At 46.7% G+C, this 27,268-nt stretch overlaps 1 protein-coding gene across 1 annotated transcript in view; it reads left to right on the top strand.

Annotated features, from left to right (window-relative positions):
- The window catches only part of shank3a (SH3 and multiple ankyrin repeat domains 3a), a 1,463,579-nt gene that overhangs the window by 627,089 nt on the left and 809,222 nt on the right, over positions 1-27,268 (top strand). The window contains exon 10 of the mRNA XM_070897277.1: positions 6,465-6,531. Within this exon, the coding sequence (XP_070753378.1) occupies positions 6,465-6,531 (67 nt within the window). The remainder of the gene's footprint in view (positions 1-6,464; positions 6,532-27,268) is intronic.

Raw genomic sequence — 27,268 nt, 5'->3', positions numbered from 1 at the left:
GGAACATCCTGCCGAACTTAAGCACATTGTTGGAGCCGTTACACATGCTCCTCCGTAAAGGTTGTGAATGGTCTTGGGGGGATTGTCAAGAACGGGCTTTCAATAAGGCGAGGAACCTGCTGTGTTCCAACAAAGTGTTGACTTTGTATGACCCCTGTAAAAAACTGGTTTTAACATGCGATGCATCATCCTACGGGGTTGGGTGTGTTTTGCAGCAGGGTAACGATGACGGCCGAATCCAACTGGTGGCTTACGCCTCCAGGTCACTCTCCCAGGCAGAGCGTGGATACGGCATGTTCGAGAAGGAGGCACTCGCGTGTGTGTCCGGTGTGAAAAAGATGCACCAGTACCTTTTCGGTAGACTATTCGAGCTAGAGACGGACCACCAAGCCGTTAACATCCCTGTTATCCGACAGCAAGGCTATCAACGCTAATGCGTCAGCTCGCATACAGCGATGGGCCCTCACGCTGGCTCCGTATGACTACACCATACGGCACCAGCCAGGCACCGAAAATTGCGCTGACGCGATCAGTAGGCTCCCACTGGCCACCACCGAAGGGGCGTCGGAGCAGAGCACTGAGATGGTCATGGCTGTTGAGGCTTTTGACACTGCGGGCTCCCCCATCACAGCCTGGCAGATCAAACTCTGGACCAACAGGGACCCCCTCCTATCCATGATAAAGAAATGTGTCCTGATTGGGGACTGGGCGCCCGCACACGGCGTGCCCCGAGGAAGTCAGGCCATTTCAGAGACGGATGGATGAACTCTCCATCCAAGCCGACTGCCTGTTATGGGGCAGCTGGGTAGTCATGCCCCAGAAAAGAAGGGAAGCATTCATCAGGGAACTCCACAGTGAGCACCCTGGCATCGTGTTAATGAAGGCCATTGCCCGGTCACACGTGTGGTGGCCGGGGATTGATTCAGACCTGGAACACTGGGTTTGCAGGTGCACGACGTGTGCCCAGCTGGGCAATGCCCCCAGGGAGGCCCCACTCAGCCCGTGGCCCTGGCCCACCAGGCCATGGTCACGTATTCACGTGGACTATGCGGGCCCGTTCAAGGGGAATATGTTCCTGATCGTTGTCGGTGCATTCTCGAAGTGGATCGAGTGCATCATATTGAACTCATGCACGACATCCATCACTGTGGAGAGTCTGCGTACAGTTATTGTGACCCACGGCTTGCCGGACATCCTGGTCAGCGATAATGGCCCGTGTTTTACCAGCCATGAATTCCAGGAGTTTATGTCGGGCAATGGGATCAAGCACGTCCGGACAGCACTGTTCAAGCTGGCCTCCAATGGCCAGGCGGAACGGGCAGTCCAAGTCATAAAGCAAGGCATGCTACGCATCCAAGGACCCTCCCTTCAGTACCGCCTATCGTGTCTCCTGCTGGCCTACAGGTCCCGGCCGCACTCGCTCACGGGAGTCCCGCCAGCGGAACTCCTCATGAAACGCACGCTCAAGAAGTGGCTGTCCCTTATTCACCCCCCCCTGGCAGACATTGTTGAGGGCAAGTGCCAGTCCCAAACCGAGCTCCATGATCGAGGCTCAAGGGGGAGGTGTATAGAAATAGATGACCCGGTATTTGTTCCTAACCATGCTTTGGGATCCAAATGGCTTGAGGGCACCGTAATTGGCAAAGAAGGAAACAGGGTCATGGTGGTCAGACTAAACAATGGACAGATATGCCGCAAACACTTGGACCAAGTAAAGACAAGGTTCAGTGCACACACGGAGGAACCGGAAGAAGAGCATGATGAGATAGCACCCACACCACTGCCAGCGAACGAGCAACAAAGACAGCCCTCAGCATGCACAATCCCTGCGGCCAGCCCGGACAGGCCTGAATCACCTCAAGTGACAGAGACGCGTGCTGAGGCTCAGCCACCAGAGCCACAACTGCGGCGCTCCACAAGAGAGACTTAACCTCTGAAATTAAAAGACCTAAGGGGGAAGGTGATGTCATGTATTTCACCATCTTGCAATGACTATAAGTATGTAACTGTAATTCATGCATACTGTACCTGTACCCTTGTAATGCACACCCTGACCACAGGGAGTGAGCTCCTCACCTGGGCTTCCACATATAAAAGGGGAGGTCCCACCCAGGATCAGCACTTTTTAGTCCTGGGAATAAAGTGAAGGTCACAGAGTGACCGTGTCTGATATATCCATGCCTTGTGTGAGTTTGTAACAAGGTGCAGAGACACAACAGCATCCATCTCAGAAAATAACCTTACTTCTGATTTTACTTCAGAAAGTGACAATGCTAAAACCATGCCTTGTTTTCACTTTGGTAGAGTAGTAAACCGCATCCATATATCAACTCATTCTTCCACTGGCCATATGGTTCAAACTCTGAGAACATCAGCGTGTAATCCTACCTCAACGATTTAAACTTGCTTTCTGCCATTTTCCACAATGGCCACTAGGCTTTCAAGTTTTATGTTCCCAAAATAATCCTAGTTTCCAACCTCCACCTTTAGGCAACCATTCTCTGCTACCATGTAAAAGTCGGATAACCAGTTGGTGAAGGATAGAAGACTAGAGCCTAGTCTTTAGTTGCTTACAAGCCTGTTGTGTATTGCTCTGGCACATTAAATGTATGATAAGCACAATGGTGCACCACAGAGGGCGCTGTGGTGGGAGTTCTGAAAGTACCTGCACGAGGCAGTATAAAAGGCTGCCCACCACACCTGGAGGCCACTCTGGAGTTACACAATAAAGGACTAAGGTCACACCAGGCCGTGTGGAGTCAGTGATTTGTGTGCTACATACACTACATTGGCAACGAGGAGGCGGGCGAACTCCACGCAACCATGGCTACTCTGGGCTCGCTAAAGGATTTTACCGTGGGCAATGATTGGGAAGCCTTTATGGAAAGGCTTGAGTACTACTTCACAGCAAACGACCTGATGGGGCACACGAACGCACTGAGAGAGAAGCGTAAGGCAATATTGCTTTCCAGTTGTGGCGATGAGGTTTACTGTCTCGTCAGGGATTTGCTGGCACCCGCGAGCGCCAGGGACAAGTCATATAAAGAGCTGGTCGCACTCATTCGTGACCAGTTGAAACCAAAGGAGAGCATCCTCACGGCCAGATACAAATTCTACCACCACTGCAGACCTGAGGGCCAGGATGTCACCAAATATGCTGCGGACCTCAGGAGACTCGCGGCGCCATGTGATTTTGGCGCACACCTTGATGAGGCATTGCGGGACATTTTTGTTATGGGGATTGGCCAAAAGGGCCTCCTTCACAAGCTGCTAGCCACGGAACCCACAGTCACCCTGACAAAAGCCATCACCATCAGCCGGGCATTTATGACCTCGACTTGCAGCACCAAGCAAATGATCCACACAGTCTCGAACCCGGCAGGCACTGTCCACAGGATAGCGCCCACCACGGACAAAACTGTAGAACGTGGCTCTGCCCAGGGCAGGGAGCACGGACCTTGGGGTCCTGGAACTCAGAGTCCGCCGAGGGGGGCTCATTGAGTAGCACCATGCTGGCGCTGTGGAGGAAGCCATGAGGCTCACCGATGCAGGTTTGCGGAGTATATGTGCAATACCTGCCACATTAAAGGCCACCTTCAGCGTATGTGTAAAATAAATCGGACTCACCATGTGGGCTGAGGAGATGGGGGATGATCCACTGTTCAGCGAGAAGCAGGCAGAAGAAGATGAGTTGCTGGGACTGTATACGTGTACCGACAATTTGCCCTCAGTGATAATGGAAGTAAAAATTGCCGGAGTCCCAGTGAGTATGGCAGTGGATACGGGATCGAGTCCGTCGTTGATGAGTCAGAGAACTTTTGAGAAACTGGGGTAACCCGGCTGCACGACCCAAGCTGATCCCGGTCACGGCAAAGCTGCGTACCTACACCAAGGAACTGATACCTGTTCTCGGCAGAGCGGATGTGCAGGTATCTCACGGGGGCGAGACGCATGGTTTACCTTTGTGGGTCATTACAGGCGATGGGCCGACGCTCCTCGGCAGAAAATGGATGGGAAAGGTCCGTGGGAGCTGGGAAGACTTAATTCCTCTACAGACCGCTGTCCCCCGGGTTCCCAAAGAGCAGCGCCAACAGAGCTGGAGCTGCAGCCTAAATCCACACACAGGCGACAGCAGCCCAGAACTTCTGACCCCAAGCAATCCTGCAGCCTCAGCCTCCACAGACGAGCAGACTCTGGAAGAGCAAGTTTGCAGGTGCGGGCCGATTGCTAGGGTGCGGGGCGCTGCGGGCGATGAGCGGGAGGTCCATCGATGGCCGGCGGATCTGGGGGACCCACGCAGAGGAAAAGCCGGGTGGCGGTAGCGGCTGCGATGGTGGCGGCCATGGCGGCTGCAGGAGAGGCGGCTACGGCGGCTGCAGGAGGAGCAGCAAGTGCGGAGACAGCGGTGGGAGCGGAGGCTGCGGCAGCGGCTGGCCTGACTCGGGAGAATGCGAGCTAGAGCAGCGGATGCGGCAGCATGTACGGAGGGACTCACAGGGACTGTGACTGATCGAGTCCAGGGAGCCACTTCTGCAAGATGGGTTGATCTGGGCCGTTTTTTTCCCTTTCTTTTTTCCTTGTCCCTTCTTCTTTCTTCGCCAGCGAGCTCAAGATGGTGGCGAGCCTCGTGGCAACGGAGCTCTGCAGACAAAGGCCAGCAGAGCACCTAAGATGGCGGCGCCCAAAGGAAGTCTCGTGGGAGCCACAAGATGGCGTCTTAAAAGGGAAATGCTCCCGGGAGTCTTAAAAAACCTTACACCATTGGCGGTCCCCACGTAAAGACTTTTGTAAGGCAAGGAGTGAGTCTAAATGTGCTATGTGAATGTAGGATTTCGGATTTATGATAAGAATTAATATTTTAATGCTGGATGGTTACTGTGTTTAAAATAATGGATATGAATTGCGAATTACGATAAGAGTTAATATTTTAATGCTGAATGGTTACTGTGTTTAAAATAATGGATATGAATTGCGAAATATGATAAGAGTTAATATTTCAATGCTGAATGGTCATTGTGTTTGAAATCATGGACATGAATCACGGGAAGAGTTGATACCACGAGGTTCAAGAAAAAGGGACATGGATCCGTGACTAACATTACCAATGGGCTAATGTGATTTTCGATTTAGGGGATTCAAGCAACGGCTTTTTGAACTGGTGGGGGGAGTGAGATGTTGTGTATTGCTCTGGCACATTAAATGTATGATAAGCTCAATGGTGCACCACAGAGGGTACTGTGGTGGGAGATCTGAAAGTACCTGCATGAGGCAGTATAAAAGGCTGCCCACTACACCTGGAGGCCACTCTGGAGTTACACAATAAAGGACTACGGTCACAGCAGTTATTACAACACGAGACCGTGTGGAGTCAGTGATTTGTGTGCTACATACACCACAAAGCCTTTATTTACAGAGACACAAATTACATACTGTGCATCATTCCCTGTAACAAAAGCTGCTAAAGCCCTTGAACAGCCTAAATTGATGCCAAGTACCATTCCCTTGTGTCCCTGCCGTCCTAAAGCTCCCGCCCTGATTTTCGCTCCCAGCTCGCCAGCTCTTTCATCAGTGCTGCCAGTTTTGGGAGAGAGACTGTCCTGAAATATTTAATTGAGGCCCGAGAGTTAAAATAACCTGGCCCTCATGCTGAATTTCCTGTGCGGGTTTCCCTCCAGCCGACACCTCCGCCCATCCCAAAAGTGCCCCCCAGCCTGTTCTGACATTTGAAGAATGATGTCTTGGGTGACGTGGCTGAGGGTGGTGGTACCCAGCGTGAGTCAGCTGACTCAGCATAGGGCGGGAGAAAGTGGAGGAAACTAAAAGTATTACATTTAAATTCACAATTAAAGTGCTTGGTGTGAATGGGTCAGATTTATTTCCAATATATTTTACGAAGTATTACAAAGCATTGCATAGTATTTGCAACACAGAAACAAGCCATTCGGCCCAACAGGCCTATGCCGGTGTTTATGCTCCTCACAAGCCTCCTCCCACTCTTCTTCATCCAACTTCATTAACATATCCTTCTATTCCTTCCTCCTTCATGTGTTTTCCCTTAAATGCATCTATGCTATTCACCTCAACTACTCCATGTGGTAGCAAGTTCCACATTCTCGTCACTCTCTGGGTAAAGAAGTTTCTTCTGAAATCCCTATTGGATTTATTCGTGACTATCTTATGTTTATGGCCCCTAGTTCTAGTCTCGCTCGCAAGTGGAATTCTAGTTATTTCTGGTCTCCCAGTCAGCAATACAATGACCTATGTGGTGTCCAGCCAGCGAGTCATTCACTGATTTCCCTCACCCCAAAATTAAAAGTTGCTTGAAGATTCAAAAAGAAAAGCGATGGATTCCTGACTCAGAAACAAGTGGAGTGGTGCTGAGCCAACAAGAAACAAGACTTGTTATTATCAAATGGAACGAGGGGTCATTGAGTAACGATTGTTGTATCCTCTCTTTGCTTCAGGTTGCCATTATAGCTGGGAACTTTGAACTGGCCGAAATTATCAAGAACCACAAGGAAGCCGATGTTGGTAAGTTTGAGTTTTAATTCCAAGAATTTAAGTAAGAACTGAATTTAAAAGAGGAGGGAGACTCACCATCAGGACCATTTGTAAAGGAAGAGTCATGACATGACATCATGGTGAACCCCACACAAATTAATCACAGAATGCTGGAGAAAATTACAGAATGAGGGGTCAGTCAGTCGGTTATACAGTAACAGGGTCACACTATTGAGAGATCAGTCAGGCATATGGTAACAGGGCCGCACTATCGAGATGTCAGTCACACAGTAACAGGGCCTCACTATCGAGAGGTCAGTCAGCCTCACAGTAACAGGGCCGCACTAACAAAGGACCAGTCACACAGTAACAGGGCCACACTATCGAGGGGTCAGTTAGGCACACAGTAACAGGGCCGCACTATCGAGAGCTCAGTCACACAGTAACAGGGCCTCACTATCGAGAGCTCAGTCACACAGTAACAGGGCCTCACTATCGAGAGCTCAGTCACACAGTAACAGGGCCTCACTATCGAGAGCTCAGTCACACAGTAACAGGGTCTTACTATCGAGAGCTCAGTCACACAGTAACAGGGCCGCACTATCGAGAGCTCAGTCACACAGTAACAGGGCCTCACTATCGAGAGCTCAGTCACACAGTAACAGGGCCGCACTATCGAGAGGTCAGTCACACTGTAACTGGGCCGCACTATTGAGAGGTCAGTTAACCACACAGTAATCGGGCCACACTATTGAGGGGTCAGTTAGGCACACAGTAACAGGCCGCACTATCAAGAGGTCAGTCACACATTAACAGGGCCACACAATCAAGAGGTCAGTCACACAGTAATGGGGCCGCACTATCGAGAGCTCAGTCACACAGTAACGGGGCTGCACTATCGAGAGCTCAGTCACACAGTAACAGGGCCGCACTATCAAGGGACCAGTCACACAGTAACAGGGCCGCACTATCGAGAGGTCAGGCACACAGTAACAAGGCCACATTATCAAGGGGTCAGTCATACAGTGACAAGGTCGCACTATTGATGGGGTTGGGCAGTCACTCGGTGAGTCACGCAGCAACCACAGGTTAGGTACTGGGATATTCCGTGTCTGCTTGGCTCAGTATCACAGCAGCAGTGTTTTCAAATACGGAGCCATCATAATGTCCAGCTTTTAACATTTTGTATGCTTGCTTTAATTAATAAAATCAATTCAGATCAGATTAATGAGGGAGCTGATTCAATTAGAGTCCCTGGAGGCAAGAACATCCGAATGGAATGATTCGTATTTAACCAACAGTTACTGCTCAACAAAGCGATGGGACATTTCACTGTTAATTAGATTACACGGTGATGGGGTAGGACAGGGTTCCTTTAAAATATGTCTGTGTATGTGCTCTTGAAAGTGAGAGATATCTACTGGCAATTCAAACAACTTCCCACATTATGTCACTCAGCGCCAGCATCAACCATGTACAACATGGGTTAGATACAGGGTAAAGCTCACGCTGTCCCATCAAACTATCCTGGGGCAGGTACAGCACAGATTTTTTTGTTATTCCTTCATGGGATGTTGAATTATTTCCCGTCCCTAATTGCCATTGAGAAGGTGGTGGCGAGCCACCTTCTTGAACCACTGCAGTCCATGTGGTGAAGGTACTTCCACAGTGCTGTTAGGTAGGGAGTTCCAGGATTTTGACCCAGCAACGATGAAAGAACAGCAATATATTTCCAAGTCAGAATGTTATGTGACTTAGAGGGGAACTTGGAGGTGGTTGCTTTCCCATGCGCCTGCTGCCTTGTCCTTCAAGGTGGTAGAGGTCACGGGTTTTGGACGTGCTGTGGAAGAAGCCTTGGCAATTTACTGCAGTGCATCTTGTAGATGGTACACACTGTAGACACGGTGCGCCGGTGGATGGAGTGAATGTTTAAGGTGATGGATGGGGTGCCAATCAAGCAGGCTACTTTGTTCTGGTTGGTGTCGAGCTGTTTGAGTGATGTTGGAGCTGCACTCAACCTGGCAAGTGGAGAGTATTCCATGACACTCCTGACTTGTGCCTTGTAGATGATGGAAAGGCTTTGGAGAGTCTGAAGGTGAGTCATTCACTGCAGAATACCCAGCCTCTGATCTGCTCTTGTAGCCACAGTATTTATGTGTCTGGTCCAATTAAGTTTCTGGTCAATGGTGACCCCCAGGATGTTGATGTTGAAGGATTCGATGATTAGATACAGAGTAACTCTCACTCTACACTATCCCATCAAACAATCCCAGGGCAAGTGCAGCACAGGCCTTCCACAGCTCATGTACATTCCACCCTATTATGGACTCTACCCACCCATTGAATTTCCTTCCGTAGCCTGTGTACATTCTCACCTGTAATGAACTCTACCCGTTTATGAACATACAAACAAAGATGAATAGGAAAAAACCGTGTGGTCCATCCAGCTTGTCCCACATATATTGTGCATCACAATACACACACCCCCACCCCACCTGAACCCATGTGATCTCCTTGGAGAGATGAAAAAACAGATAAAAATCCAGGTCTTTTTGAGAAAACAAAATCTGGGAAATTTTTCTCCAACCCCCTTAGGCGATTGAAACTAGTCCGTGAGATCATTCTGGCCCTGAATTCCCTGCAGCATCGACCTTTTGTATGAGGTAAACTCAGCCCCAGCCAGAAAAAGGTCCAACTCTTGCTTGAAGGTATTCAGCGAATTGGCATCCATGACTTCAAGTGGCAGTCTGTTCCTGAGGTCCACTATTCTCTGGGAAAAGAACCACCTCCTGTCATCTAACCTAGATCTGGCCTCATACAATTTAAAATTGTGACCGTTGGTCCTCTCTAACCTACTTAGTTGGAACAAACTGTCTACTCGAACACAATCTATTCCCTTCATCATCTTATAAAGCTCAATCAAATTAGCCCTCAGTGTACATTTCTCTAAAGTGTAGAGTTCCAGCTCTTTTAGCCTATCTTGATAAACAGGATGCTTCAAACTGGAAATTAATCTAGTGATCCTCCTCTGCATCTATTTCAAAGCCTCAATATCGCCCATCATGTGAGGAGATGAAAATTGGACACAGTATTCTAACTGAGACCTGACCAGGGTCTTGTCCAAGGACAAAATAGTATGCTGCTCCTTCCACAGTCCATATACACTCTACCATAACATGGACTCTACCGACCCATTTAATCCCCTTCCACAACCCATACACACTGCACCCTATTATAGATTCTACTCACTCATTTAATCTCCTTCCACAGCCCATGTATACTCGACCATACCATGGACTCTACCCACGCATTTAATCTTCTCCCACTGCCCATGTACACTCTACCCTATAGTGGACTCTATTCATCCATTTAATCTCCTTTCACAATCCATATAGTCAGTACCCTATCATGGACTCTACCCAGCCATATCATTTCCTTCCGCAACTCATATATATTCTCCCCTATCATGGACTCTATCCAACCATTTAATCTGCTAAGGATAAGTTCTGTAGAAATACTACCTGATCACAAAGGAAATCTGGCAAAGCTTTGCAATTTTTATCCATCATAACTATTCACCCTGACCGACAGCCTTCCATAGCTAACTTCTGCACCAAACTCCGTCAGCCATTGCAACTATATACAGAAACATTAAAAAGTCCCAAACGTTAATCAATGGTTTCAAAACAGCTGACAAACAAAAAACAGCCCTGAATCAAGGTGCATGCCATGTAGTTACACTGAAAATATTGTGTGACGAGGACAGGCCTTAATGTGCACTGTAAATGTCTCAACACTCCATCACGAGCTGTAGGTATACCCAACATCTCATTACCAGCTGTAGGTATGCACAGCATTCCATCACTAGTTGCAGGTATATCCAACAACCTGTGACTTGTACAGTGGAAATTGTGTTGGTCCTGTCTGTTACTAAATCTGCTTATGAGATTGTTGTAAAGTTGTTTGTACAATTGTCACAGACTGTTAAACCCATCTAACCATAATTTCCTAATTTTCCTCCTCTTCTTACCCACTCTTTACGCCCTCCATGGTGTCCTTCAAATTACCTCTTCACCTTTCACCTCCCTTTTTCAGTGTTAAAATTGGCCCCATTTCGAGCCCAACACACCTGTGTCGTAACCACTGTCAGAAATCCACATTCACATGCCTCTTTGTAGACATGTGTACAGAAAAATGGGAAAGCTGCTATCAGAATTAGCACCAGCATCAGAGGGAGGAGAGAGGAGGGAGTCTGTGATCCTTTGTCCTGTAATTGTAGATATAATGGCAGCTCTCCAGCTTGCCCTTCATCGCTCAAGATGGTAGTCCCAAGATTCTCCTGCTGATTCACTCGTTCCTTTAATTGATTTCATCTTTGGGACAGAGAGATGTTCCATTAAACCTTGATAGCAGTGCAGGCTGCATGTAATTAAATATAGCTTTGCTTCTACTGTAATGTAATTATTTAAGAGAACACTCAACCAAAGTTCAATTGAGAAACTTTACATTGGAGAATTTTGTTGCTGTCAAGGCAAGAGATATTAGTGCTAGGGAATGGAACACTTTCCATTTCAACATCAGAGACTTCGAAGTACAGTACATATTAGATACAGAGTAAAGTTCCCTCTACACTGCTCCATCAAATACGCTCAGTTCAGGTAGAGCATGAATTAAATACATGGTGGAGCTTCCTCTACATTGTCCCACCAAACGCTCCCAGGGCAGGTACAACACTGATTAGATCTGCAAGTACTACAAGTACTTGTTGGGAAAGAATTAGGAAAGGAATAACCTAGATTTATATCTCACCTTTCACAACCTCAGCACGTGCCAAAATGCTGGATGGGGTACAGTGTCTCTGTGAAAGAGTGAGAAATTACATGAGATGCAATGTCTCTGTGAAGTGGATCCGGAGAGGTTAGCATGTCTGTGAACTGGAACGATGGACGTTGGACGTGGGAGAGTGACTCTTCAGGTAGCCTTTGGGGAAGTGAAGGTCTCGTTGATTAGTTGAAAATCTTTTTAATTAAATAAAAAATTATTAATTGTGAAGTAAAAGTGGTGCTTAAGGTTAACCAGGATGCATTATTTTTCATGTCAAAGTTAAAATTTTCCAAGAGGTCATTGCTCCAGACCCAACAATTCTGTGCCCTCAACACTTAGCTTTCCTTTTGAAGCTCTCATGTCCTTGCATTTTTATTTCTCTTATACCAGTCCAGTCCAGGAACAGGAATACTGTGTACACCAACCCTTGAGGTATAAAGCGTGTGTAACTACTCCTCTTCAGACTGTTCTTGAGTTGGCAGCTTTTGTGAAGCAGTTGTCCCATGTATGTAGTTGGAATTGTTGAAAACATGGCACAGTGATGCCCCCAAATATTTAGTTCTTCATCCACAGCTCTCACTGAGCTCTGATAAGATTTCAAGAGCTGTTAGTGAAAGGTGAATCAATGGCCGAAATTTTACTGGCACTGAGAGGTCATCCCTTGCCTCCCGGGCAGCAATGTGGTTGGGTGCTGATGCCCTGAGTCCTTTGCAGCATCAGGTCATTGCGTAGAAGGTTCATGTTGTTGTTGGTGATGCTGGTGTGTTTAGTGATGTTGGTGTTGGGGCTGATCTTGGTGGGATTCTGAGGACCAAGGTGAGATGCTGCTGGAATAGATGGCAGCTGAAGTTGAAATGACAGAAGCGATCTGTCAATGGTGAAAGAAGTTGCTCCAAGGAGGTGACAGTGAATAGAGTTCACTGCAAACACTTCCAAACTGCATACTGCTCAAAAGTTTCTTCTAAATCCTGAAGGCTTCAGCTTCTGACATTGGAAAGTGAACAGCTGTGAAATGGTAGCTTGTATACCACCTTTGCAGCTGTCAACTAGCCAAAGTAATGAAGCGCCATGAAGATCCCGACTCTACTTACCTGCCATGTTCCCCGAGGGTCAGCAAACTCATCAAAAGGTTGGTAAAATTGTAATTGCCTGCTTTTAGTCCTCTTAAGTTGCATTCAACTACCTGTTAACTACCTTTAGTAACTGGCCCGTCGCTTGGTGTCGGGTCTGCGGAGCAAGGAATACAGACAGTATCAGGAGCTGGAAAGTGATAAAGCCTTCTGGTGTGAGGGGGAAGTGGGATGAGAAAATAAGAGAGGATGATGCTCACAAGGGGATCTATGTCACCGACAGCCACGGCACCCACCACTTGCTGCCCAATGAGTTTCAGCACTCGCTCTTCCAGGATTTGGAGTTGCTGGAGCTGAGGTTCACCCCTGCCTGTCCTCTGCTGCTCCCTCCTTTTGTGTGCCACCTTGGTTTATAAAAGGAGAAATGTATGTGAGTCCAGCTATGTGTGAGGGAGATATGCCTGCCATTGTTGAATAACTGTGAATGTAGGCAAGCATGAGATGAGGATATGGGTTTGTGTAGGTACAGATGTTTGATGGATGAGTGATGGTGGAGTGGTGCTTTGCGCAGTGTGCACAGACAGAGGTTCACATGCTGGTACATAGGACCTGTTGACGCATGTACTCACCTTGACCACCCGACTGAGGTTGTTGAATTTTTACGACACTGTGGCAGACACTGTGTTTCCATGACACTACTGGCCGAGACCTCCCAGCATCATAGAAATTTACAGCATGGAAGGAGGCCATTTCAACCCTTTGTGTCCGCTCTAGGTCTGTAGCCCTGCAGGTTACAGCACTTCAAGTGCACATCCAAATACTTTTTAAATGTGGTGAAGGTTTCTACCTCTACCACCCTTTCAGACAGTGAGTTCCAGACCCCCACAACCCTCTGGGTGAATAAATTTCCTCTCAAATCCCCTCTAAACCTACTACCAATTACTTTAAATTTATGCCTCCTGGTTGTTGAAGGGAAATAGGCCCTTTCTATCCACTATATCTAGGCCCCTTATAATTTTATACACTTCAATGAGGTCTCTCTCTGTTCCAAGGAAAACAAACTCAGCCTATCCAATCTGTCCTTATAGCTAAGATTCTCCACTCCCAGCAACATCCTTATAAATCTCCTCTGTACCATCTCCAGTGCAATCACATCCTTCCTGTAATGCAGTGACCAGAACTGCACGCAGTACTCTAGCTGTGGCCTAAATAGTGTTTTATAAAGTTCAAGCATAACCCTCCTGCTCTCGTATTCTATGTCTCAGCTAATAAAGGCAAGCATTCCGTATGCTTCTTAACCACCTTATCTATCTGGCCTGCTACCTTCATGGATCTGTGGATATGCACTCCAAGGTCCCTTGTTCCTCTACACTTCTCAGTGTCCTACCATTTAATGTGTATTCCCTTTCCTTGTTAGCCCTCCCCAAATGCATCACAAAAACACCCATCAACCATTACCCTCTGCTTCCTGCCTTTGAGCCAATGTTGGATCCAACTTGCCACTTTTCCCTGGATCCCTTGGGCATATACTTTTGTGACCAGTCTGTGTCCTGTGCCATTTCCCTCCACAATTCCCTGAAGACCTGGAGCAAATGTTGGGAACAGCACTTCCTTCCTTTGCTCCACTGCTGCCAATAATGCCTTCAATGTGACGTCAGTGAACTGACGAGCTCTGTCCCTTGGATTTGGATTAGGAGCAGCCATAGCCATGAGATGTTTCACTTGCTCTCAGGTTGACTTCAGTTCCAGGAATTATGAAAATGAGCAGCTGCTCATTGATACAACCTACAACCTCCCTTTTAAGAGCTGGAATGAGCCAGTGTGAAGGTTTGAAGGTTGATTGTTGAATGAAAGTAACCTGAAATTACATAGCGCTCTGGAGGTAACACTCCTGTAGTGCCCCATTGAGATCATTAGTGCTTGATATACCATCCCTTCCTTCCTGGGGAGATAAAGCCCAATTTAGAACGTCAGAATCCTTTGCGCCTGTTGCTAAATTTTCAAATGCGGCGCTACCCAATTTCTCCCCCTTGGTTTGTATTGTCTTGAGTTTACAAGGTTGAAGAGTAATCTAATCAAGGTATTTAAAACATAGAAACATAGAAACATAGAAAATAGGTGCAGGAGTAGGCCATTCGGCCCTTCTAGCCTGCACCGCCATTCAATGAGTTCATGGCTGAACATTCAACTTCAGTACCCCATTCCTGCTTTCTCGCCATACCCCTTGATCCCCCTAGTAGTAAGGACCTCATCTAACTCCTTTTTGAATATATTTAGTGAATTGGCCTCAACAACTTTCTGTGGTAGAGAATTCCACAGGTTCACCACTCTCTGGGTGAAGAAGTTCCTCCGCATCTCGGTCCTAAATGGCTTACCCCTTATCCTTAGAGGGATTCGATGGTAGAGACTGAGGGGGCAAAATTGCCCTGCGCGCCAATTGGGGACGGTAACTAGCTGGGGCCAGGACTGTCTGCAACCAGCGCAGAAGTTCCGCCCACGCCGCTGAATTGGGCTTACTGCTCTTCAAAGGAAGTGGAGCGCAATCTCGCGAGCTCCACTTCCTTTAGGGGCAGTTCCCAGGGTGCTACTGGGGCGGTGAGTGAAGCACTACGTGGATGTTCCTGATAGCGTTGACCCGTTTCAACGCCCCTCCACTGCGCTTAAAGGGGAGAGTCGGTGTGCACTCTGCAAGGCCTTTGATAGACTCCATCAGGGCGCAGCGTGGGACCGGGCCTACAACCCGGCATCCAAATTGGAGTGCTGGGCTGCATGATGGCGGCCCGGACCACGCAAGGGCCGCCATACTGGTGCCGACCTGAGAGTTGGCAAACCAATAAAGCTGCTGGTGCCCTCCCTTTTAAGTACCACCTCGAGAGCAGATATCGGACAGCTTCGCGACTGGCGAAGCTGGCATTGACATCCACTCGCGCCAACCTCGCAGCCCGCAGGGCAATTTCCCCCGCAGGGCAGGAAGTGGTCGGTGCGGAGCGGTGAGGAGTATCATCACACGGCGATCACATCATCACCGGTTGCGCGCCGGCCCTGGACGCTACCCACAAGGCATTAACGGGCCTCTAAAATAGGCAAATTTTGCCCCCTTTGAAACTATTTTCCTGGTAGGGGAATCCACAACAGTGGTATTAATAGTAAAGTGTGATATTCGTAATGAATGCTGTGTGATACAGGTAATAACTATTGTGTGATAATGATAATAAATGTGTGATAATAATAATGAATATTGTGTGATATTATTAATGAACATGAATGTTGTGTGATATTAATAATGAACGCTGTGTGATATTAATAGTGAACGCTGTGAGATATCAGTAATGAATGCTGTGTGATCTTAGTAATAAACGTAGTGTGATAATGAACATAGTGTGATATTAGTAATGAATGCAGTGTGATATTAATAATGAACGCTGTGTGATAACAATGAACGCAGTGTGATATTAATAATGAATGCTGTGTGACATTAATAATGAACGCTGTGAGATATTAGTAATGAACAGTGTGATCTTAGTAATGAACGCAGTGTGATAATGAACATAGTGTGATATTAGTAATGAATGCTGTGTGATAATAATGAACGCTGTGAGATATTAATAATGATTGTTTTGTGATATTAATAATGAATGCTGTGTGATAATAATGAATGCTGTAAGATATTAATAATGAACGCTGTGTGATCTGAGTAATGAACGATATGTGATATAAGTAAGGTATGCTGTGTGATGTTAATAATGAATGCTGTATGATATTAACAATGAATGCTGGGTAATATTAGTAATCAACATTGTATGATATTAATAATCAATGCTGTGTGTTATTCGTAAGGAATTTTTAATGAAATTAATAATGAACGCTGTGTGATAGTAATGAACGTTATGCTTTATTAATATTGAATGTAGTGAGATATTAATAATGAATGCTGTGTGATATTAATAATGAATGCTGTGTGATATTAATAATGAATGCTGTGTGACATTAATAATGAACATCTTGTGGTATTAGTAATGAACGCTGTGCGTTATTAACATTGAATGTTGTATGATATTAGTAATGAACGCGGTGTGATAATAATGAATACTGTATGATATTACCAATGAACGCTGTGTGATAATAATGAACGCTGTGCGATATTAGTAATGAAAATCGAACGGGTTCTATAATTAGCATTTTCAAACGGTGAAGGTGAAAATCTACCCTTGTGTGTGTGTTTGCATATATGAGAGTATGTGTGTGTGTGTATGAGTCTTAGTTTGTGCGTGTGTGTCTGTGTGAGAGTTGTGAGTGCTTTTGTGCGTGCGCATGTGTGACTACGGCCGGAATTTTACTGCTGCTGAGAAGATGGGATTGAAGGCGAAATTTGAAATGATTAACAGCGGGTCGGGACCCCCCTATCAACCCACCTCCACGCTAGTCTCCCAGGTGTCACGCCTGTCAGTACTGAACAGGCTCGACTCGGTTTAACATCACACAGCATTCATTTTTTTCTCCGTTCTCCTCTGCCGTGATTGATCAGCCCTGCATTCTGTTAAAGTGCCTGGAGCTGATTGTCGCAGATGCCGGCTGCCGTCGGTGACGAGGGACATCGTTGTAATGCAGAGCCTGCAGCAATGGCCATTCCCGTTAAGGGAGGGAAAGAGCCTCTGAGCCCGGCAGCGCTGTACTCGACATTGTGCAGCGCTGCATCGCAACCACCCCTCTTGCTGGCTTTAGCTCTCCAAGGGAAGTGGTAGCACTTGATTTAACGCTCCAATTCCTTCCTGGTGCGTTAAACCGGAAGCTTGCGTTAGCTTCACTTGCGCAAAAGTTATCATCCCAAATAGGGCGCTACACAATTTCTAGCCTAAGAGTTCACCAATGGCTTCCCCACTGCTCGGGGATCATGTCGGATATGAGGTCGGGTATTGTGTTAGCATGGTATGATTTCTTAACTTGACAGCTGCCAATGGTCTATAAAAGCTCCCATTTCATAGGTGTTCACTTTCCAAGATTAGAAGCTGTTGTTTACTGCATTTGGAAGACAGATGGAGCTTTATGTAGCTTGCTAGTGTTTGGAGCAAACTCTATCTAGTGTTACCTCATTACAACAGCCTCTCTCATCAGTAACAGATCGCTTCTGCCATTTCAACCTCACCTGCCATCTATTCCATCAGCATGGTGCCCTTGAAAAAATCTCACCTTCGTCCTCAGAATCCCATCACCATCAGTCCCAACACTAACATCACCAGGCACACCAGCAGCACCACCAACAACACCAACCTTCTCCGCAATCACCTGATGCTGCACAGGACAGGGGGCATCAGAACCTGACCACGTTGCTGCCCGGAACGCCAGGGACGGCCTCACTATGGCCAGATTTACTTCACTTGATGCTGTACACCCTGGCTGCCACATGATGTGCCAGGATGGCACCACCAAACACCAACACTATAAAGCATCCCTACAATCTCCAATCTCACACTCATCATCATTGTGTGGGTACCTTTATGTCTCACCATTCACTGCAACTCACTGAGCCACTTCCAAAAGTGCACACAAATCTGTCCAAGAAGGCAAAGTGTTGAAAATAAAGATTTCAATGTTTGGCAACACATTAACAGAAACTTTACATGAACATTGGTGAAAACACCCAAGTGCCTACCCTTGTGTGTTGTTCGTTGGTATGATTGGACTAGGATGAGGGTGAATGTGAGGGGTGGCTAGTGAGATGGGAAAGTGATAATGTAGATAGAGAGAGAGGGATGGGTGGAGGTGCAAGGTAAGTTGCTGTGAGTAAGGATGTACAGGAGTAGGGTCGGGAAGGCAGAGTGATGATGATGTGATGAGTGGCACAGCAGGATGAGGTTAGGGTGGTTTGCATTGTGATCTACTGAGATAATTGAAAGGTTTGCACTGCTGCAGCCAGGTCCTCCTGATGACATCCCTGCTTGTGCCCTCCTGTGCAATGTGCAACCAGGCTGCTTTGGTCTCCTGGAGAGGTCTCTTCCGTCTATTGGAAGGTAAGAGAACCTCCCTGCGTGCTGTGACTCACTCCATAAGCATGTGGAGAGAGTCATGGGAAGCCTGGGTGCAGCCGTGCACCTTTGTGCAGTCATTGTCAGTATTTGCAATACCTCAGTGCTGTAGAACACTGAAAACACAACTGTCAAAATGAATGTGGACATGGTCCCTTTAAGGAAACCGGCTGATGATGTGCCATCAAATGACGTCATCAGACCCACTTCATTTTAATTGGTCGAGAACCTCGATAGGCAGGCTTAACAAGCCCAATCATCGTAAAATCACTTCTACAGAGTGGGATGGAGCCGGCAGTGGGTTGGGATCTCACTACCCACCCCAGCTGCAGCGAACTCGCTTCAGTAGGCAAAATCACAGCCTACGTGTCTGTGTATTTGTGAGTGTGTGTATGTGCATGTATGAGTGTGTCTGCATGTGTGGATGTATGTGTGCATGTGTGAGAGTGTGTGTTGGCATGAGTGAGAGTGTGTGTATATGTGAGCATGTGTGAGAGTGTATGTACATGTGTGAAAATGTGTTTTTGTGCTGATGTGAGAGTATGCACGTTGAGAGTGTGGATATGTGTGAGAGTGTGCATATGTGAGAGGTGTGAGAGTCTGTGTGTGTGCATGTGTGTGTATTTGTGCAAGTGTGTTTGATGAAGTTCATTAGTATGGTGCATTGTGAAAGAAAGTCAGCACAGTATTCTTGGAGAGGACTGAGCTGCAGTATGTGTATAGCAGGCATTAGCTTTTCAAATATCTTCCCCCAATCCTGAAGGTGCTTTTTCTTTCTGGCATACACAGGCATTGGCAGCCCTACCAGAACCGTATTCCAGTGGCCATTATTCAGATGTGAGCCTAAACATTGATGTCAGCAATTTTCTTGAGGATAGTGGCTCTTCCCATTGGAGGCATATATTGCTCAACAGAATAGAGAAATAAAATCAAAATCAATACTTGCATATAAGTCAAGGCAGCAGGACAAGCGAGATTGAGAAACTGAAAGCCCTGACTTATTTCTTCATTCATCAGAGCTCGTTCCTCTAACATCAGGGATCAGTCTCACTGCACTCCTGCAGTTAAAGTATTATAGTCCAACCCAGATGGAGTTACCATTTTTCTGTCGCTGTGCAAGTGACTGTCATTCTCCAAAGGAGAAGTTACTCAACCAGCCCCCTACACATTTCAAATGCCCCTTCCCGACCCCTCTAATGGAACAGTCCTGCCGTCCTGAAGGAAACAGCTTACATTTCACAATTCATTTACTCTAATTTACTGTCCTGAGGCCTGTCGACAGCTCATTCATTCTTAATAGTGTTTAACAAGTGTGGAAATCTCCTGTTCACTGCTGAAACAATTAAATTATTCCTTTTCATCTTATAACTGCTTTCATTTTAAATCACATGGAATTAATATTTCATTTCTATGCTTCGACACAGGCAGAGAAACATTTTTTGAGCCTTTGGTGAAAGTTCTTTTATGTTTGTGCTTAGAGGAAATATTCAGAGGCAACCAACTGCTCATTAGCCTATTGCTTTATGACTTCAGTCAATGATGTTACAACCATAAAGTTTAACTCACTGGTACTTAAAATTACAGAGTCCTACAAACCAGTCTGTGCCTGCTTTGATCTAGGATTGGGCTGTAGAGACCATGATGGAAGACACCACTGTGCTGTCATCTTTTGAGAAGATGGTTTGGGTTTAACTGTGGGCTTACCCTGCCCAACCATTTCATGGGGTCTCATTTGATTCCAAAGTTAATCCTTTGATCGTGTTCTTTTAAGCTGTCAGCTGTGGCTCAGTAGTTGCATTCTCACCTCTGAGTCAAAAGGTCATGGGTTCATGTCCCACTCCAGGGACTCCAGCACATAATCCAGGCTGATACTCCCAGTGCAGTACTGAGCGAGTGCTGCACTGTCAGAGGTGCTGTCTTTTCAATGAGACGTTAAAACTGAGGCCCCGACTACTCTTTCAGGATGAGTGATACAGAGTGACAGTGTGGTGCAGTACTGAGTGATACAGAGGGATAGTGATGTGAGGTACTGAGTTATACAGAGGAAAAGTGCAGTGGTGTACTGAGTGATACAGAGGAACAGTACATTGAGGTACTGAATGATACAGAGGGACAGTGACTCACTGTCAGTGAGGTGCAGTATTGAGTGATACAGAGGAACAGTCCGGTGTATTACTGAGTCTTACAAACCAGTCTGTCCCTGCTTTGATCTAGGATTGAGCTGGAGAAACCATGCTGGAAGGTACATCTGTGCTGTCATCAGTTGAGTTTGGGTTTAACTGTGGATCTACCCTGCCCAACTACATCAAATACTCTGCCTATGCTCACTATCTGGGCTTTCAAATGAAGGATGATCACTCGACTGAGTAATATGAAAACAGCCCCCACCAGGAAGTCAGCTTGGCACTTGCTCAGTGAAGTGTCCCACACACAGTGTTATATACTCATTAAGATTCCTGTATCAGGGCCCAACACCCGCTTTTAGACTTCAGGCACCAGAACTGTGAGCAGATGTCGGCTAATTACTGTTTATCTTGTGCTTTGATGGAATTTTTGCTTGAGCTCCATTCAGTGCCACTCAATCTTGATTTTTTGAGCTAATTACTGTGTTCAAAAAGCAACCACAATCTCATTCCACTGCAGTCAGTCTCACTCACTCAGTTTCACAGAAACAGACTCTGTCCCATCAAAATACCCCAGGGCAGGTGCAGCATGGCAGCATATAGATGAGAAATAGGAGGGGACCAGATCCTTGGGGGACTCCAGAGGTAGCGGTTCGGGAGAGATAAGAGAAGCCACTGCAGGTGATTCTCTGGCCATGACTGGATAAATATGAATAGTCCCACTCAGCTGGATGATGGAGGAGAGGCGTTGGTGGAGGATGTTGTGGTCAGCTGTGTCAAAGGCAACAGACAGGTGGGTAGGTGGATGAGGAGGGATAGTTTACCCCTGTCACAGTCACATAGAATGTCATTTGGGACATTGATAAGGGCCATTTCAGTACTGTGGCAGGGGCAGAAACCCAATTGGAAGATTCAAACATGGAATTGCAGGAGAGATGGGCATGAATTTGAGAGCAACATGTTCAAAGACTTTGGAGCGGAATAGGAGGTTGGAGATGGGGCGGTAATTTGCATGGACAAAGCGATCAAGACTTTTTTTTGAGGAGAGGGGTGATGACAGAAGATTTGATGGGGAGGGGGACAATACCCAAGGAGAGGGGATCATTAACAATATCAGATAACATCAGATATAGAGTAAAACTAGATCTCATCAAACTTTCTCAGGGCATGTACAGCTCAGATTAGATACAGAGTAAAGCTCCCTTTACACTGTCCCATCAAACACTCCCAGATAGGTACAGCACAGGTTAAAAGAGAGTGAAGCTCCCTCTACACTGTCCCATTAAAAACTGTGTACTGGGGCAGTGTGGGTCTACTGTATGTACATCTGCCATTATCGCATGCCAATTTGGCCAGTCCCTCATTCGTGCACATAAATTATATAAGCTTCTTATCCCTTGTAAAGCATGTGAACCTCCTACCGCATATATATTATGCCAATTTCAAATTATTCCACATAAATTATGCAAATTAGATATCTCCCCATGTAAATTATGATCTCTGTCATTCCATGCAAACTATGCAAATCCCCTATTGCCCTGTTTAATTAATGGACATTGGATCAAGCTCTGAATTGCACAAGTCCCAGCGAGCCTCTTGTCAATCCCAGGTATCAGTTTACACTATCTGCCATGGTTGGATGGGGGTGGGAGGTTGCGTCGACTGAGATTTTATTTTGGAGGCATTTGGAGGAAGAGAGAGAGCTGGTGACGGGAATGGGGATCAGCTGTCCTTAGTTTTTTTGAGTTCAGTAGTGGAAATATCAGACTGAGTTCCTGTTCTTCATTGCTATCTAGTAATCCCTGCTACAAATCTGTGAATGGGTGATGGTCAGTTCATTCTCTGGTCTTCTGACCTTTGCGGTTGAACTTGCTGCTAAGATGTTCACTCAAGACTCTCAAGTGCTAAGCAACCATTGCGGGAGAGGTCCTGGAAGGATGCTGGCCTCAGTGCGAATCTCCAGGACAGAGCAATGTGCTTGATTGATCATCCTGCCACTGGACTCAGTACCTACCCCCTCCACCACTGGCACACTCTGCCTGCAGTAGGTATGATCTACGGGATGCACTGCAGCAACTCACCAAGGTTACTTCAACATCACCTCTGTTCCTTACGACCATTACCACTGAGTAGGACGAGAGCAGCATTATCGTGCAAACACCATCACCTCCAAACTCCCCCTCCGAGTCACTGACTTGGAAATATATCTCCATTCTTTCATCATCACTAGGTCAATATCCTGCAATTCTCTACCTAACCCCATTGTGGGAGCACCTTCACCACAAGGACTGCAGCGGTTCAATGAAGAGGCTCACCACCTTCAATGGGCAACTAGGGATAGGCAATAATGTTGGCCTTGCCAGCGTCACTCACCATCAAACCAAGAAGCACAAAATAAACCTGTTGCAACAAGAGTTAGGGCCTTTAGGAGAAGAGAGAAGTAAATAAGGGGAGAAGAAGAGATTATTGTTGATTGGGTTCACGATCCTCCTGTGTTCTCAGATCGTGGGAACTGATGAAAGTGATCATTCACTCTTGGATCATAATGAGTAACTTTTATATTGAAAATACGTAGTGTATCTCTCCCCCCTTCCCTCATTAAAACATGATTATCGCTGAGAGTGTTGGGTAAATTTTAATTTGTTCCTAATTGTTATTGTCTGAAATGAGTTTTGATTAGACAGAGACCTTGGGTTTTAACGAAACAAATTATTTTCTAGATATAAATGGCTCAAAGCTCTTCACACAGAGAATTATTCTGCAGGGTCTAATTGGGGAAATGGATGCTCCATCTATTTCACACACTTACATGAAAATTGTTAGGAATTGAAATTTTTTTTATAGTCAACATGCCCATCTATATTTAAAAAAAATTGTTTATGAGATATGGGTAACAGTGGCAAGGCCAGCATTTATTGTCCATCCCCAATTACCCTGGAGAAGGTGGTGGTGAGCTGCCTTCTTGAACCGCTGCAGTCTGGGTGTTAAAAGTACTCCCACAGTACTGTCAGGGAGGGAGTTCCAGGATTTTGACCCAGCAATGATGAAGGAACGGTGATATATTTCCAAGTCAGGATGGCACTGTGTGACTTGGAGGGCAACTTGGAGATGATGGTGTTTCCATGTGCCTGCTGCCCTTGTCCTTCTAGGTGGTACAGGTTTGGGGGTTTGGGAGGTGCTGTCGAAGAAGCCGTGGCAAATTGCTACAGTGCATCTTGTATATGGTACACACTGCAGACACGGTGCGCCAGTGGTAGAGGGAGTTAATGTTTAAATTGGTGGATGGGAGTGTCAATCGAGCGGGCTACTTTTTCTTGGATTATGCTGAGCTTCTTGAATGCTGTTGGAGCTGCATGCATCCAGGCAAGTGGAGAGTATGCCATCACACTCATGACTTGTGCCCTGTAGATGGTGGAAAGGCTTTGGGGAGTCAGGAGCTGAGACACTTGTCGCAGAATACCCAGCCTCTGACCTGCTTTTGTAGCTTCAGTATTTATGTAGCTGATCCAGTTAAGTTTCTGGTCAATGGTGACCCCCAGGATGTTGATGGTAGGGAATTCGGCAATGGTAATGCCGTTGAATTTCAAAGGGCAGTGGTTCGATTCTCACTCGTTGGAGATGATCATTGCCTGGCACTTGTGTGGCGCAAGCCTGAATGTTGTTCAGGATACAACCTTGCCGTCAAAGAGGTTTTAAGGAGCATGTTAAAGGAGGAGAGAGAGGTAGACAGAGTCAGCTGTGACTTAGTGGGTAGCACTCTTGCCTCTGAATCAGAAGGTTGTGGGTTCAAGTCCCACTCCAGGGACTTGAGCACAACAAAATCTAGGCTGACATTCCAGTGCAGGACTGAGGGAGCACTGCAGTGTTGGAAGTGTCGTCTTTCGGATGAGACGTTAAACTGAGGTCCTATCTGCTCTCAGGTGGACGTGAAATATCCCATGCTACTATTTTAAAGAGCAGGGGCGCTATCCCCAGTGTCCTGGCTAATATTTATCCCTCAATCAACATAATAAAAAGGCAGATTATCTGGTCATTATCACATTGCTGTTTGTGGGAGCTTGCTTGAGCATAAATTGGCTGCCACGTTTTCTACATTACAACAGTGACTATCCAAAAAAGTACTTAATTGGATGTAAAGCTCTTTAAAACATCCGGTGGTCATGAAAGGCGCTATATAAATCCAAGTCCTTCTTTTTAGAGAGACGGAGAGGTTTAGGGAGGGTATTCCAGAACTCATGGCCTTGACAGCTGAAGGCACAGTCGTCAAAGGTGGAGTGAAGGAAATTGGGGATGCACAGGAGGGCAGAACTGGAAGAGCGCAGAGCTCTTGCAGGCTAATGGAGCTGGAGGAGATTAGAGATAGGGAGGTGCAAAGCCATGGAGGAATTTGATTGAACACAGGGATGAGAATTTTTAAATCGCAGCATTACCAGACTGGGAGCTAATGTAGGTCAGGGAGCACAGGGATGATTGGTGTGAGTTAGAACATGGGCAGCGAATAAGCTCAAGTTTATGTAGGATGGAAGATGGGAAGCTGGCCAGGAGAACAATGGAATAATCAAGTCCAGAGGTAACAAAGGCATGGATGAGGATTTCAGCAGCAGATGAGCTGAAGCAAGAGTGAATCGGGCGATGTAATGGAGGTGGAAGTCGGTGGTCTTGGCGTTGGAGAGGATATGTGGCCGAAACTCATCAGGGTCAAATACAACATCAAGTTTGCGAACGGTCTGATTCAGTCTCAGACAGTTACCAGGTAGAAGGATGGAATCAGCGACAAGGGAACAGAGGTTCTGGCGGGGACCGAAGACAGTGGTCTTCCCAATATTTGGTTGGAGGAAATTTCTGCTCATCCAGTACTGGATGTTGGACAAGCAGTGTGACAAATCAGAAGCTGTGGCAGGGTCAAGAGAGGTGGTAGAGCTGGGTGTCGTCAGCATATATGTGGAACATGACATTGAGTTTTTGGATGGTATCGCCGAAGGGCAACACGTAGCTGAGAAATAGGAGGGGATCCAGGTCGCTTGGTGCAGAGGTTGAGGGAGGAAAGCAGTGAAGATATCTCATTGAGAAACTTGGCATGGTATTTGTGTGGGCTGTAGAGAATGAGGATTTTAAAGGAGAGGCGAGAGTGCTGGAACAAGGTGAGAGGGACAGACCAAGGTGTGATTTGATGATAAGGACCACACTGCCACCGCATCGGTTTGGGCAGGGCAAGTGATGGAATATGCAGCCATGCGGAGAAAGATGTCATCACTTGTCAAGGCCATAATGTCGATACAATAGACAAACAACATAGACACAGAGATAGATACAGACATAGACATAGGGATAGACACTGACAAAGACAAACGCACACAGTGGCGCAGGCTTGCGCAGAAACTGCACTAGTAATTATAGAAGCATAGAATTATACAGCACAGAAAGAGACCATTCAGGCCATTGTGCCTGTGCCAGTTCTTTTAAAGAGCTATTAATCCCACTCACCTGCTGTTTCCACATAGCCCTGCAAATTTCTCCTTTACAAGTATTTATCCAATTACTTTTTGAAAGTTACTATTGAATCTGCTTCCACCACCCTTTCAGGCAGTGCATTCCAGACCATAACAACTCGCTGTGTAAATCTTTCTCCTCATCTTCCCTCTGGTTCTTTTGCCAATTACCTTTGTTGAGTTTCCGGGTCTGTGCCAATTAACATATTCACTCCTAAGTTCTGAAAGATTCGACTTGACCAGTATTGGTGGCAGTAATTATATTTTATTCAATGAAAGTGAGATTTGATACATTTCAGCATCTGAGCAGTAGTTAAACAAGGCGCAATCAAGGTTTATATTACCCATTTGGCCCTGGGTAGAAGATGCGATCTCCACTGGTCAACGCCAGTCAGACCTGGCCTCTAGGCTTGCTCGTCCGCCCAGTGTGTCGTGTGTGGGTCCTCTGCCAACCTGAAACCCTCCTTGGCTCGTCTGGTGGATGTTCCCAAGCATCTTGCCGAATGCCTCCACAACCTAAGTGTTTGAGAGACATACTATTTTTTCCCAGCAAAGCCTATGGGAATCAGTTAACCAAATCATTGACTTACACCTGAAACCCCCATGTTCAATTACAGGGATGCCACCTCCCTAATGATCCCGCCTGCCCGTCAGGTCCTGATCTCATGACACCCTGACATCATCTGTTTTATCATCATCAACCCTCATATCTGGGGTAGTTACAACACAAACGGAACATGTCTCCATAGGTAGAGATAAGGGGGCCGAAATTGCCCTCCGTCCCAAATGGAGCACAGCTTTCTAAATAAATGATTATTCTCCGCCCCAATCCTTGGAGACTTGTAGCAACGTCCCTCCGCTTCAGTTAAAGGGGCGAGCCACTGCGAGCTCTGCAGCCACTTTAGTGGCACCCATTGGGCCACCAGGGAGGGCTTCGGCCGGGCCAGCGGTCCAGCACCCAAGAGGGAGTGCCGGGCTGCATGTTGGCGGCCCAGCCGAACCTGTGGCCGCCATTGTCAGGCTGACTTCAGAGTCGGCCGACAATTAAAGTAAAATGGCAGTGGCGGAGCGCCCTCCGCTTTAAGGCCGGATGCACCCCCCCAATCACTGGCAGCATCCCGCCAGGAAATGTTGTGGAGGGCACCAAGCGGCAGCTGCTCCATTCCTGTGTGGCAATTTCCCTCGTGGGGTGGAAAGGGTTGCCACCGGGCAGTATGGGGTCGGCGCGTGCCCGACAG

The sequence above is a fragment of the Pristiophorus japonicus genome, chromosome 13 (assembly GCF_044704955.1).
Source record: "Pristiophorus japonicus isolate sPriJap1 chromosome 13, sPriJap1.hap1, whole genome shotgun sequence".
Taxonomy (NCBI): Eukaryota; Metazoa; Chordata; class Chondrichthyes; family Pristiophoridae; genus Pristiophorus; species Pristiophorus japonicus.
Note: the sequence above shows the minus strand (reverse complement) of the source record. Positions and strands in the feature narration are given on the sequence as shown.